The sequence below is a fragment of the Catharus ustulatus genome, chromosome 2, assembly GCF_009819885.2.
Source record: "Catharus ustulatus isolate bCatUst1 chromosome 2, bCatUst1.pri.v2, whole genome shotgun sequence".
NCBI classification, from domain to species: Eukaryota; Metazoa; Chordata; class Aves; order Passeriformes; family Turdidae; genus Catharus; species Catharus ustulatus.
The window spans coordinates 90,899,382-90,914,393 of NC_046222.1; the positions used below are offsets into that span (position 1 = coordinate 90,899,382).

At 40.2% G+C, this 15,012-nt stretch overlaps 1 protein-coding gene across 2 annotated transcripts in view; it reads left to right on the top strand.

Moving 5' to 3' along the window:
• Positions 1–7,652, top strand: part of SLC9A7 (solute carrier family 9 member A7) — a 70,174-nt gene extending 62,522 nt beyond the window's left edge. For both annotated transcript variants that reach the window (XM_033052537.1, XM_033052538.1), the window contains one exon: positions 5,906–7,652. In XM_033052537.1, coding sequence (XP_032908428.1) covers positions 5,906–6,154 — 249 coding nt within the window. In that variant the 3' untranslated portion in view covers positions 6,155–7,652. The remainder of the gene's footprint in view (positions 1–5,905) is intronic.
• Positions 7,653–15,012: the final 7,360 nt, after the last annotated feature.

The following is a 15,012-nucleotide window of genomic DNA, read 5'->3' on the forward strand; positions in this document are numbered from 1 at the left end:
AACCTAGTTCAGTGAATCACTTCAAATATTCAGTCCCTTCTCACGACTTTTGGATGAGATTCTTTGCCCGTTACTGCTAAACTTCAAGGTCTCCTTAGAGATGCCATTGACACATTTACCCAGCTGGGAAAAAAAAAAAACCAAAAAACAAACTGATAGCACTTCCTTTCATTGTTTCCACTGCAAAAATTTGAGATCAGATTGCAGAAACTGTTAATCAGCTACTTATCTCAGTCTAACAGGTCACTACACTGCGTCAGGACACTACTGCTGTGTCTTGCAATAATTACAGTAATTTCATGATTATAAGCTGCACCATTTTGACTAAAATTTTGGTCCGAAACCAAAGAGCAGCTTATAATCAGATGCAGCTAATATGTTGATGAGGTTCAGAAATTTGCTAACCCGGAAGTGCGAGCCCGCACGGCCCCGAGCCGATCCGAGCCCTCACGGCCCCAACAGAGGAAAAGAGGGGCCGATCCAAACTCGCCTGGTCCCTGCAGGGGAAAAGCGGGGCCGATCCGAGCCTGCCTGGCCCCTGCAGGGGAAAAGTGGGGCTGATCTGAGCCCGCACGGCCCCAAGCCGAGCCAGTAAACTCCACAATCCTGTGATTCTGTTACTAACTGGCAACTTTGTGAAAGTTGCACGTGGATCCTCACTGCGAACGAAAGTGTGGCTTACAGCCCAGTGCGGCTTATTTATGGAGGAAAAATGAAATGTTGCTGACACCCCGGAAGTGCGGCTTATAATCAGTGCGGCTTGTAAACATGAAATTACTGTAATGCTTTATTCTCTTATTGCTTTTGTAGGATCCTGATACTTGTCATTGCTATCTGTATAGTGCTTCTGAAATCTACGACTTTTCATGAGACGCTTGTAAATAAAGCCATAGTACTATGTGTGGCATCTCAAATTTGCAGGTTCTGTGGGATATTAATATCTCTATGCTCAAGTAGTCTTGGACCATTTGTCTATTAATCCTTCCCTAGAGAGTTATGAATTCTAATTGCAGCTTTGAAATCTTTCCCTACTCTTCTTTCTGGGTATCATTAGCATCTTACTTGAACCTGATGGAAAAATTTCAAAAAACTCTAAGATACCTGTTGCCCCTTTGGAACTACACTAATGCAAGAAATCGGCTTGTTGCCATCTTTGCAATGGCACTGGAGGTCTTAAAACGTGTCTAGATTGGAAGGCATCTATCAGATCAATTAGCCCACTTGTGCATTATCCATATATCTATGTATGATCTAATGAGAGTAGTTGTCCAGTAACTGAGGATCTAACCAGAGTGAACATGCAAGCTTTGACTCTAATTTTCGCTTATAGTTCGCTATTTTTCTTCTTTTCTTCCCCCTCATTACTCATCATTGTTGGCTACTACCAGATACGGAAACTTATTATTTAATGGATTGGCTCAGAGATACACACAGGACATTAACTTCATTGAAAATGCTTGTGAGGTTGTATACTTCATTAAGGTGTATAATATGGAACTTTCCTATTGTATTCACTTTCCTGTTCCTATTTCAGGGCAGTGCTGCATTTGACTTAGAAAAGACTATAATTTTGAAGTTTTATTTGTAGCTTCTTTTCAAGATTCCTGGTCCCTGCAGTTGCTTTGTGTCTTTTTGTTTCTTTACATGGCTGACTTTGCTAGAGCACATGGCTATGACATTTCATTACTGGTTAACAAGCTGTGGAATCTTTTGCCTTTCTATTAAATGCAGGTGAAGCAACAGAGACAGCCATGTCTTTGTGGAGACAGAAACTTATTGGAATAGTGCTTTTGTAAGCTATTTCCAGGAAAATTAAATGCTACACCTGTGAGAATTAAAGACTGAAGATTTTCAGCTAAAAAAAAAAGAAAAAAAGTCTGTAAATACTTAATGAAGTATAACATAGCTGTAAAATTTGTTTCCCAGACAAGTATTAAATCCTGGATCTCATTCCAGGTGCATGTCTGAGTTATGATATCTATATAGAGAAGAAAGCAATAAGTATGTGGCTATGCTGACTTTATACTTGTAGATTATTTTTTTAGCTTTTGTTGTTCTGAGGTTTTTTACCTTCCCTGACTTTATCACACCCTTACTTAGAATTCACTCTCACTTCCACAAATGGGAGTAGGTCTTTTTAATTAAAAATGCCAAAGGGGGATTTGAAAGTCTGAAAGTCAAATAATCTTACAATGCAGCCCACCCACAACTTATTCCTCAGCATGAGATCGTGTCCTCTAAGCCTCAATTTGCATGGAGTATGTGTAGCGCTCTGAGTCAGCCCACAGGGGTGAGGTACAGTGGATTTTTTCCAGAGATGATGTTACTGTTCCTTGCTGACATTCTCCCACTGCTTTAAGGCTGTGCCACTAGGCTGTTTCCAACCCAAAGAGACAAGTTGGAATTTAAAGCATGAAAAGTTGCTGCAGTTAGAACTTAGATTTTGAAAATTATAATTTAAATCACTATTTTTCTCTTCTGCTGTTATCTTCAGTGCCCCACCAGTTGGCAGGGCTTTCCAGCTTATCCTAAACCGATAGGTCAGTTATTTTGCTTTTTTTTTAAAATGTCCTTTGAAATTTTTAGTAATTTTCTGTTCTATCAGTCATTTATTCCAACTGAAAGCAGCACTCCTGGGGATATTTTTTTGTTGTTGTTTGTTTCGGGGCTCTTCCACACTTTAAAAAAGTGTATTTCTTGCACATACACAATATGACAACTTGGTATGAAACTAGAAGGAATAGGAGTAATTTATAAATATGCAAGCCCAGTGAAGAAACTTGATTTGCGATCTTTGGAGGGGATAACTCTCAAAATGGATAAGAAAACTGTTCAGACAGGCTTTTCCCTTCCCCGTCCTAAGTGTTTTTAGCTTCATAGCAAAAATTACTTAGCTTCCTTGGTGAATTTAAATTCAGTTGAGAAAGAGAGAAACTAAACTCAGGTTTAAGTTGGAATACATTTTGTGTGAATGGTACTTCATGCTTTTCAGTTTGGAGCCACAAGATAAGTTCTGATGCAAGTTTTGTTATCTGAGGTGCCTGTGTTGTGCTCAGCACCAGCCTTTGTGATGACTGCCAGCACTTTGCACATGCATCATACTTTTCTTGTGCTTTTAGTTACATCGTCTTAGGAGACAATAAAGACTTTGTAAGCAGTAACTGATTTTAAATAAGCTTTTATAACAACAACAAAAAAAATCTCCAGAATGTTCATGCGTTCTTAGGAGCATGAACAGCTTTTACCACAGAGGATAGTCTGCAGAGAGGTCCCTCAAGGTTATGGTCAGCACATCAGAGCAGAATTCAGGCTTTTGCAGAGTTTTGGATTCAGGTCTTTAGCCATTCTAGAGTGTCAGTTTAAGTAGTGTTGTTCAGAACTGTTTTCTGAGTGAATTGAAGCTTTTCCTACAGAACCGTAGGGGATTGCAGAGGCCTGTTTAGGGTTATTCTTGGGAGTATTTCAAGTCTCTGTGGATCTATTTGGATACATTTCCTGTCTTTCTTGAAAAAATTGTACATGCTGCATGCAGCACGATAGGTTTATTCACCCATCCTCTTTGTTTGCAAGTGTAGTAAATCTGTACAGTACGTGAGATTTTTTGTGGGTGTTCTCTTGGGAAGTAAATGCAATAAAATCCTTGCTCCTTGTACTACTACTCAGAATGGAAATAAATAAGTGGACCTTGGTTTGCATGAGAATATTTGTTCACTACCTTGAAAGAAAGCTCAGTGTTTTCTCTGGAACTGATCATGTTTAGGTACATGTAAGTGTAGCCTGCGACAAACCAGCAAAGACAGAGTCAGGACTTGCCATACAGCGTAAAGCCTGTGCCCCTCTCTTTCAGTATCATGCTTCCAAGAGCTCCTCAGCCTTTTGGGGAAGCTCAAGTGTAGTGTGTTCTTACCAGTTTCTTATCGGATGGGTGTCTGCAAGGGTTCACTGTTAACAGCACTGTGGAGACAGGAGGTGCTTTGGGAGCTGGCTGCAGCCAGTTCACACGTGGCCCTGGTACAGCAATACCTTCTGGTGCTCTGTTAGCTCTGCCTTCCCCTCCTTGGTGCTTCTCCAAGGGCAAACACCATGAGAGGTAATGTGTGACAGACCTTTGCAGCTTCTTTGACTTTTAGAAACATAATCTATCAACAGTCACAAACTGCCTGCTTCTTGTTCTTTTTTCTGATTTTCATCCTTATTTGAATGCCTCTTCTTCAAAAAAATACATATCCAGAGAGCAGATTTTCTTAAAGTCATTATTTTATGACCCTTCTAATGATTTTGGTCTTGTACCTCAGACTTAATTTTTTTTTGCAACTAAAAGATTGCAAAGGCTGTTTCTGCCAATTATAGCTGAACTCTTTAATTTCTCTCTTTTTTTTTCTATTTAAGATGGTGCCAGTAGGTCAGTGTTTTCTTTGTGATCAAAAAAGCAAGTGTCCTAACCTATATTTGCTCTTTGAGAACAGTGCTCTCTATCAGACTAACCCTGTCACAAAAAAGCAATGATAAATTTGGATGCCATTAAGGTTCTAAGAAATTAGCATTCCTTCAAAGTAGGGCTTGTCTTGCACCAACACTGAACTGCACCATTTCTCTCGTTGATTTTGGCAAACTCCTGACACCTAGTTCTGGTGAGTTATTATCATCTAGAGGCTTCTGCTGCTTTATTTTGTCTGGTTATCTTTCTGACATAATGACAGGAAGCTTTCCCAGGGAAGTTCTGTTTAGCCAGGAGCTGCATTTTTCATCATGGACAGGTTAATCAGCATTTTCAATCTCCAGTGCCCTGAACTCCTGTTCTGCAGGAGAGGCAGTGCTTTCTGTTCACGTTGATCACAGACATCCCATCTCACATGGCTTGTGCCCCCCTTCCTTTGCCGCAGTGGAAGAAAATAATGTATTTTGAGAACGTAGCCTGATCCGTGTCCAGCCTACCGAGGGAACAGCAATGCACATTTCAGCTCCTGCTAAGCAGTACAGAGCCATTCATGTGGGGAAATAATTGCTTTCAGTTGCAAGAAAGCAAGATTATAATACTGATTAGAATTTTCTTCAAATATGAAGAAAATCCATTTTCTGACCAATTCAGCTATTTTGCCTTTCACCATGTTAAAGAGGAGTGGAACACAGTACAATTGCTTGTTGCTGTATTATACTGTAATAGAGAAATTAAGTGCTTTATTACAATTTAGCAATTTATATTCTCTAACTATATATCTCATCCCATCTCTGCCAAAATAAATTCACAGGGTTTTGTGAGCCATCATTTCTTAAATGACTTTGAGAAGAATACACTTTGTTTTATCCATCCTTTATGGCTCAGGAGCATTCCAAAGAACTGGGTCAACTAATTCTTTATTTAGTAACAGGTAAAAATAAGGAGATAGTTTGAAAGAATATCATTAGTTCTTGATGTAAAACAGAAGTGTTGAGGAATCCTTGAATATAGAGATTTTGGGCTTTCTGAGTTCTTATCGACTTGCATGAAAAGCTTACTAATGAATTTGACTAATTAGCAACAATGCAACTCTGTATCTAGAGTGGCTCAATTGTGCTTGATCTCCTGTACTACTTTCTAAATTGTCAGGCAAACCCAATATGTACCACTCATCTCTTGCATTTCTGGTGTACTTCCAGTGCCACTAAATCCCAGGTTACCCATTCCATAACCTAGTTCTTGGCTTCAGCTCCCTCTCATCTCTCCCCAGTCGCAGGAGTTATACAGGGAACAGTAAGCTGATTTGCAAACACTGGGTTCAAGGTTATTTTTAGCATTTCTTAAGGTGGAACTTTATCTCTTCTGTATTGACATGTAGGTAAATTCTCTGGTTATGTTCTGGGCAAAGAAAGGTGCTGTGTACTGTGTAAAGATTTTTCTTTCTATTTTTTTGGGGTTTTTTTTCAGAATCAGGAACAGCTTCGAGAAGAGGATTCAGATTTTATTCTGAACGATGGTGACCTTACTGTGACATATGGTGATACAACAATAACTGCAAATGGTTCTTCTGGCCCTCACACAGCTACCACTAACCTTGACAGCAGGAGAACAAAAAGTAGTTCAGAGGAAGCGCTGGAACGTGATTTGGGAGCAGCTGATCATGAAGTTACAAGCAGGGGTACCCGGCTAGTATTTCCTCTGGAATACAATGCATGATTACTGACTCAGTAAAAATAACTTTTGCTCTCTGAATGGATCAAGGAAGACTGCAGGCCACTGTGTCACTTGAGGTGGGAGTGTTTATTTAAACAAGTTAACACGCATAAGGGGTTTTACTAGGGTCTGAAGATATCACCTATTTTTTACTCAAGATGCTGACAGTGGGGTTTTCTATATGTCTGAAAATAGACAAATGAGAAAACTGGTTATTCTCCTCTTTCCAACTGCTTATCAAATCCAAGTATAACTAGCATGCTGCAATTGTCTTGTTCAGCTGCAGCAGCTCTCTCTCTGAAGAGAGGTACATGAAAATGTCATAGAACTGAGCTTGTCCTGGCTTAGCTTGAGAATGTGAAGGGACAACTATAAACTTGACAATTATTAAGAGACAAAAAAGATTGTGTGTGTATCTGAATGTGGAGAGATCCATTTAACTTCACTTGTGAGGCTGGGACATGTAATGGGATAGTAAACATTAGGGTTACAGATGTGTGAATGAAAGACTGGGGAATCTGTTACTGCAAAATATATTTAATCTATTTCAGGGGGAAAAAAAAAGGGAAAATAAGATTTTTTTTTTTTTTGCTGTCCAGCTATTTAAATAGGAAGGCAATGAGAGCTACTTGTCCCTTTAGCTTTGGGCAACTTGACTATTACTCTTAGCCTAACTTCTAGTGCCTCAAAAGAAAAACATCCAGCTTCCTGTGGTCTAAGACATACCTGAAGCCGACATGAGCTTGGAGTCAGGCTCTCTCAGGTAGCAGTCAAAAAGTAAAACTTTCTTTCATATGAAGATAGTTGGAAACTTGGCCTGGGGAAAACAGCAGATAGGAGGAGGAGAGAGAAAAAAGAAAAGAGGCAGTATTGAATTTGCATGGAACCAGGAGGTTTCATATTGCTCAGAAGAATCCATGGACTCTGCTTACAGTTCTTGTGTGTGATAAACAGCAAACATCTAATTAAACAGACAAACAATTACTACTGTTTTTACCATTTGTGACTATCCTGAAAGAAAGCTGTTTACCCTTGCTCTCTTTTGCAGAGTAGATGTGAAACTTCAGTGGGGCATTGCACAACAGCATATAAGCTACAGAAGTGATGAACTGTAGTATCATCTTAAATGTGAAAAGGGAAAAATCTCTGACTAGTGTTTAGCCCACTTACACATAGGCTAGCTTTAACTTATTGCTAAATGCTTTTTAATTTCCAGATGAGGAGATAATCATTGTCTTTGCCAATAGCTGAAAATGTATGCTTTGAAGAGCCTTTCAGCTATTTAAAGCATGCTAAAATGTGTTTTCATTCTCATGTCTCAAAAGATTTATTTTTTTAAAGACTTTGTGGCCCACTAACGTGATGTAATATCAATTTGTCCAAAAATTGTGTTTTTCTTGCTGCCATTTCAGTTGTTCCTCTCATAAAATTGTGTGTGAGTAAATACCCACTCTGTTTTACCTTAACTATTAAACTTACTGGGCTAACCTCAGTACATGAACTTCCTGCTGCAGAGAAACTTTGCAGCTGTGTTGTCTAGTCTGCTTTCTTTCAAATGTGTTCTCTAATGAATGATCTACCTCCCTGTCTGTGCCTCCAAGGTAAATTTATAAAGGGTATTGATCTGTAATGACTGTCTTATGTTAGTAAGGAAAGAGATGAGGAAACCAAGAGTCTTTTTGTGAAAAAATTGTAAAACCTATAGAAAATCACAGAATATTCCCAGTTGGAGGGGACACACAAGGATCATTGAGGGGACACACAAGGATCACAAGCACCATCCCCAAGAGTCCCATCATGTGCCTGAGAGCATTGTCCAAATGCTTCCTGAACTCTATCAGGTTTGGTGCTGTGACCACTGCCCTGGGGAGCTGTTCCAGTGCCCAGCCACCCTGTGGGTGAAGACACTTTTTCTAATACCCAACCTAAACTCCCCTTGACACAGCTTCAGGCCATTCCCCGGGCCCTGTCACAGGTCACCACAGAGAAGAGATCAGTGTCCCTCCTCTTCCCCTTGAGAGGAAGTTGTAGACTGCAATGAGGGAGCTTTGTTCTTAAATGGTGCAGAGAAACAAGCCTTGATGAAGATCGCTGAGCAGAACAACTCCCAACTCCTTTGCAGGTCTGTGCGTGTTTTGCAAAAAAAAAAAAAACAAAACCAAAAACAAAAAACGCACCAATTCCCTTCACTTCCCGGGGAGCACAGGCACTTTATCAGTTAAAGCTGAGGAGCCATGAGCAGATCCTGTGACTGCCAAGAGCACTGCTACAAACAGGGGCTCAACACTGGAATTTTCAGGGTGCTTTCCATGAGAGGTGTTCCAAGCGCTGCTGATGCTGGCTCCAGGAGCAGCTCTGATCCTCTATCTCCACTTATCAGAAAGGAGGAACACTATGACAAGTGTGTTTACACTTTGTAACATGTCTACTATGCAATGTAAGCTGGCTTTTCTGATAAGCCTGAACAAGGGTGAAGTATCACATACTTGGTACTTGACCAAGTCTAGCCCTATTCCAAGGATGCATGTTTCCTGGCCCATGAAACAACAAAAAAAAATTTTATTTACTTTTACAGTGAAGGAGTTGCCTTTGGGGAAAGGACTGCAGGAATTTTAACTGGAAGAGAGAAAAAATTCCTTTTTTGGCTGAATTTCCAAAGAGCTGATCTGAAGCAAGTCAATAGCAAAGGTTAAATTTATGTCTATTATCAGTGAAATGATGGTTACTGTGTTTTTCTCCTGGGGGGGAGGGAAAGCTCTCACAGTAGGAATTCTAGCAACGTTAATACGCCGTGAGATGCTCATGCTACTTAGGAGGCCAGATTCTGTGATTTTCATCTTTATAACAAGATTGGCATGATCCTTTAAGTATAATATCAATTTAACTCTAATTGCAGTCTCTCTTTATATAGTATTGGTCAGCAGAATGTGTTTTAGTTTTACTCTGGACAGTAAAACCTCAAGAACTAATATGCTTCACATGCCTTTCAACGAAAGGTTCAGTGTTTCTTTTAACTCTGAAGCAGCTCCCTGGAATAACATGCTTGACCTCAGCCTTGGCAGACATGGTGTCTGCTTCTGCACAAGTGTGGGAATGGAATTTGGATACTCTCAAGCCTAAACTTCATATGCTTTTCTTTAACATTTGGGGGAGGACCTTCTTGGGGGAGAAACAGAGAAGCTGCAGATGCATCAGCAGGGAGTATTCCTCTCCAAAATTACTGAACTCATGACCCACTGAAACTTTAGAAGAAAGGGAAGACAACCTATGACAAGGAGACACAGACTATCCGGGAGAAAAGCAGCCAGTAACTACCCTGGATTGGGTATGAATAATCTTGGTCATAATCAGACTTGCAGAAAGTAGGACAAAGCTGCTGAATAGGTTGAACACATTAATCAATCAAAATAAATTCAAATATCCCTGTATTGGAAAACACTCTTTGTAAGAAGCAGCCCATGCAAACCTTATTTTCAATGCAGAAACAGGGTCTTGCTTCCTAAGGTTTAGGGGAGAGCTTAATATGGTGCAGTGAAAAACCACAGATACTTCCTGGTCTGAAATTTTTGGGAGTGCCATTCTGAAAAATAACTTCCAGTAGAAATAAGCCTGCAAAGTAAAAGAGGAGGAAAGTGTGGAGGAAACAGTGAATTACAAAGCCAGGAAATGGTTTAAACAGGCAGCTCTATTGTGGGAACAGCACTGTAAACAATTGCTATTCTTAATCTTGCAGTCCTAAATGCTGAGAAGTTATGTTGCCTTCTGCATACCTTCTCTAAAGAAGGGCAGTGGGATAATGCAAAAGTAGTAAAACCACCCCATTCTAACTGATCAAAAAATCAAAGGCTTTTACAGGGCAGCACTGACTTGCTTCTACTCCAGAGCAAGAAAAGTAACTGAACATTTTTTTAAAGTAACCTCACATCATTACTATGTTTTCTTGATTCTAAAATACCTATAGTAATCTTGAGAGCAGTTCTATGATAACATTAGTCTGATGGAGGTGCCTTATGAAACACACCCACATACAAACAAGATGCAAATGCTTATCTAATATTTGAATCTATGTTGCAGACTCAAATGACATTTCGTATCTTCACTTGATACTTGCAATTTATCTAAGTTTTTGTTACGGAAATTAAACAGTTGTGACAAAGCAATTGAATATTAGAATCAGTTCAGATTTTGAATAAGATGGTAATGAGATTATCTATCTAGATCAGCTGCTTTATTCATTCTTCCTCTGATACTTTCTTGATAATAATCTATTTTGCGCTGCCCCATATGGGCTTGCTGACATCCAAAATGCCAGTGGGTTTGAAGGTTTATCTAGGGACTGAATGTTAACTGGGTGAGACAGCTCATTATAATTTATACTGGAATAAAAGACTTTATTAGTTGCCTGCACTGTCTCTATCAGGCAACTTGCTGGTGGAGAAAGATATCTGCAGGGAGGGAGAGAAGCCCTGGCTTATTGAACGACTGCTAGGCTGCCATGGGTAAAGCCAGGGCTCCTTCTGGAGTAGTACAGAGCCAGAAAGGATTTCTGTTGGTGCATGCAAGGAAGCAGCAATCTTTGCCCTAGGAAAATTAAAAATACTTGGGTTAGTTCTAGCTTTTATTAACATAATAATTTTAATTTAGCTTTCTGAAGCCCCATTTCCTGCAGTTTTTAAACCCTTTGGAGCTTGAAAATGTCACATATAAACACATTAGATACAGATTTTTAAAAAGAGAGGGAGGCAGAATAGTCAAACATCACTTTGGTGCCTGAGTATAATTTCAAAGCTATGCTACACTGCTAACTTATGCAAATTTGATTAATTAAATGGCAATAATTTGAAATGCTGCAATTAAAGGTCTCTTTCCTGCTTCTAATTGAAAAAAAACCCTCCAGATTTGCATTCCCTCAGAGAAAGTGAATGCCCAACTTAAAAGGTTTTTGCTGCAATGTTAAAATACTTAACTTTAGGCTATGAGAAATGAATATTGGATTTATTTTTTAACTAGTAAAATCTCTGAAGTTGTTATTACTGAGGCAGGGAGAAGTAGGTCATGCAGTTCCGTGTTGTAATATATTTATGACTTTTGTTTCCAGACTTTAGTTTAATCAGAGAGGTTATCCTCCACTGCCTGATTTTGAATTTCAGTCCTAAATTGCTTGGCTTGAATGTCTTGATGTTGACACAGATTAATACCAGAAAGCAGAACACCAGAAGGCATTCTTCTGGATCGCATCAGCCGATTAGTAATAGCTGTTGTGAAATAACAACTTCCAGCACACGGGGTCACTTGAGGTAAGTTTGCCTGATTTGAGTTTGGGATATCAGAAGAGAGGTAAAGAAAGAGAGGTAAAATCACATGACTCATAGCTGGTTCTGGCAGAGCAAGGAGAATGTAAGCCATCTAAGGATGTCTCAAATTTGCTTCCTATAGGGGAGACAGGCTGGCTGCTACAGGTCACCTGTCAACTAGTTTTGGTCTGTTCATAATGCCCAAAATCAGAAGCAGCATTTAACCTGAATTTTCATTTTATCCATCTTGCAGCTCTTACCCTCTTGTCACTTATGTTATAAACATATCAGTACGGTTTCAGGAGGTGTTTTAGGATTACTTCAAACATAAAAATGCACTAGGTATCCAGAGCATATCATGCTGTCCTAAGACTGCTGTGGTAGATGGTCTGTTCAAAACTTTTGGTGCTTGAGCTCCCTTGAGGCACCTAAAGCCTGTATGGTATGATAGGTTCAAGCTGGAGGTGATCCAACTGATGTTGGGGAGGGCTGCAATATATCTTAAGTCCTATGCTTCCAAGAGATAAACACAGTTTCTTGTGTACAAGAAACTGGATGCTACTGCACCAAATGTCTGAGGTGCACCTACAAGTGCAACAGCCTATAAAATTGTCTGTCAGAAAGAGGTTGGAATCATCCTCCTTAGTGTTCAGAAGACAGCAGGAGTGATTAAAAAGACAATGCTGAGAGCAGAAGCCAAACTCACAAACCATCTGCTGCACTACAAATCCAGTGCAGGAGCTGCTTGCCGGTGCTGTCCAGAGCAGCGATGTGTGGGTGGCTTTGCCAGTCCTCTGAGAGGACGTGAGGTGCAGGCTTGGCAGAGATACCAGAGGAAAGTCTGCTTTGTCTTGCATTATCCTATCATATACAGTCAGTAATTTCTCAGTATTCTAACATCAGCTGAATATTTGAACTGGATCAAATGAAGAGTGGAAATAATGAAAAGAGATGGTGATCAGAATTTAACTCTGCTTGAAGAGCTACAGATGTTCTGCACACTAACTTCCTTTCCCCAGCCATTCTGTATTTTCTTAAACAATTTTCTTTGTCAATCTAACATTGCTTCTACTCCAAGACTAGGGCACCTCTGCTACGATTGAGTTCAATATTCTTAAAGCTACTGAATTTTGTTAATCCAGATATCTATTGTAATTTTTCCTAAGCAAGAGTGAGTTCACAAAGTAAAAACCATTCCCACTAAACTAATCCACAGTCCAAGACAAAGTGATTTCTGAGAAGCACTTAAAATAATCCATGTGTGTCTTGAAGTCAGGAGCTGTTTTCTTTTAAGAAGAATCTTAAGACTAAAAAGTGACAGTTTACTTTCAGTTTTTCTGCAGGGTAACTTGAAAATGTGATTATTTCTATATCCACTATGTGTCCTAAGACATTTGATCATTGAAATAAAATTATTAAATCCCTCCCTGTTAAAAATCTTAAACAAAACCAGTCTACTCTCTTGTTATGGGACAAAAATAGAATTTAAATACTAAATGATTACATACAATCTGAAAAATGGAATTATAACCTGAGGTAAATGTACAGCTATCTTGAAAGCACCTTTTGTTAGAGAAAGGATGAGTAATTAAATACATACCACAGCTGCAGAGAGAAACTTGGTTTATGGCACAAAATTTTCTATAACAATTACAGTACTGAAATGCACCTGTCTTTTGCTACAACTGCCAGCCTCGTCTGGTCAGCAGAGCTTTTAGTTTTTACACTACAATGAGGAGAAGGTGCTTCTCCATGGTTTGCTATGCCCCACTTCTCTCTGTACATGGGTCATCCTGTGCAGAAAATTGTTTTTGTGCTATTTCAGCAGTGAGTTTGTCTTGTATGGTTTTAAAACAGCAAACAGAAGTTGCACTCAGTGGAAGCAGAGCTTTCCTGGTGCCCTCCACTGTGCAGGAGGCAGCCAGCTCGCAGACGCTGGACCAGATGCTGTGGGGTTGGACGTAGCTGTGGAGCTTCAGTCACCTACTCTCACCCAGGTCCCTTGACCTTAATCGACCAAGGGCCAGCTGGGTTAACTGAGGAGTGGGATTTGAACTGTGTATATCCATGGTCAGTGATGTGGTTTAACCCCAGCCAGCAACTAAGGCCACACAGCCACCTGCTCACTTGCCTCCAGTGGGATGGGGGAGGGAATCACACGGACAAAAGGGAGAAAACTTGTGGGTTGAGATAAAGACAGTTGAATAGGGAAAGCAAAAGCTGTGCACACAAGCAAAGCAGAACAAGGAATTCATTCCCTATTTCCCAGGGGCAGGCAGGCATTCAGCCATCTCCAGGAGAGCAGGGCTCCATCTCATACAACGGTGACTTGGGAAGACAAACACCATCACTCCAAACGTCTCCTGTTTCCTTCTTCTGCCCCCAGCTTTACATGCTAAACCACATTGCCTGGGACACCTCTGTGGCCAGCTGGGCTCGGCTGTCCTGGCTGTGTCACCTCCCAACTCCTTGTTCACCCCTAGTCTCCTCACCAGTGGGTGAGGAGCAGAAAAAGCCCTGACTCTGTGCAAGCCCTGCTCAGCAATAAGGAAAATATCCCTGTGCTATCAACACAGTCTGCAGCACAAATCCAAAACACAGCCCCCACATGAGCTGCTCTGAAAAAACTTAACTCCTCCAGCCAAAACCAGCTCAGTTGGGCTTTTCAGCCAACTGCAGGAATTTGGGGTTAGATCCCAGAGAGGCAGCAGTGTTAAGCAGCTTCACCAGTGAACGAGAGGGGACCCCAAGGTGTACAGCGCACTTTCATCTAATAGATCATGGGAGAAAGTCTCTTCAAGCACAAGAAACACCCACAATGGTAAAACCCTACTGGAAAAATAAACAGGGCAAGATACTATTTACCCTGGACATTGGCATTTAGAAAGGGAGGAGACGGGAATGCCAGCAAATTTCCACAGATTTCCCTTCACTAGGAAGGAATTAACTGTTACAACACCATGGCCAAATGTAAACAGAACTACCCTCAGATTACCATAAGCTATCCATGGCTGCATGCTTCAGTAAAGATGCTATATGTGCATAGGGCAGGGCAGCAGTAAGTTTAAAAAAAAAAATCCAAAAAACTTCTAAAAAGGAAGGTGGTCCAAACTGGGCTTTTAGCCAACAAAATCTGCAAAGATGGATGCACAATTTTTCTTGTAGAATTTCACACTTTATTTGGAGAATAATACTATCCTTGTATGAAAGCACTTGGTTACAAAAATCAACCTGATTTTACCTTTTAGCAGTTATTCCAAAGCTTGACTGTCAAGTCAGGATGTAAAGCATTTCAAAGGATGCAAACTTCACTCTGTATTAATTGTACTTATGATATTACAGGTATCCAAATTACTGCTTACAGTTAGATATGTCTAATGCTGCAGTTGGTTTAGATTATGGAGTAACTGTCACCTTCCCTGGATGCTTCACTAGTTTAAAACCTCTCAATATTGGAATAAACTTCTCATGAGTAGAGCAGTGATGAAGCCCTGCAGGCATGCAGAAATGAGTCCCAGGAATTATTCTATAGGCCCTAGACTACTTGTGCATTCCCAGATCAAAGCA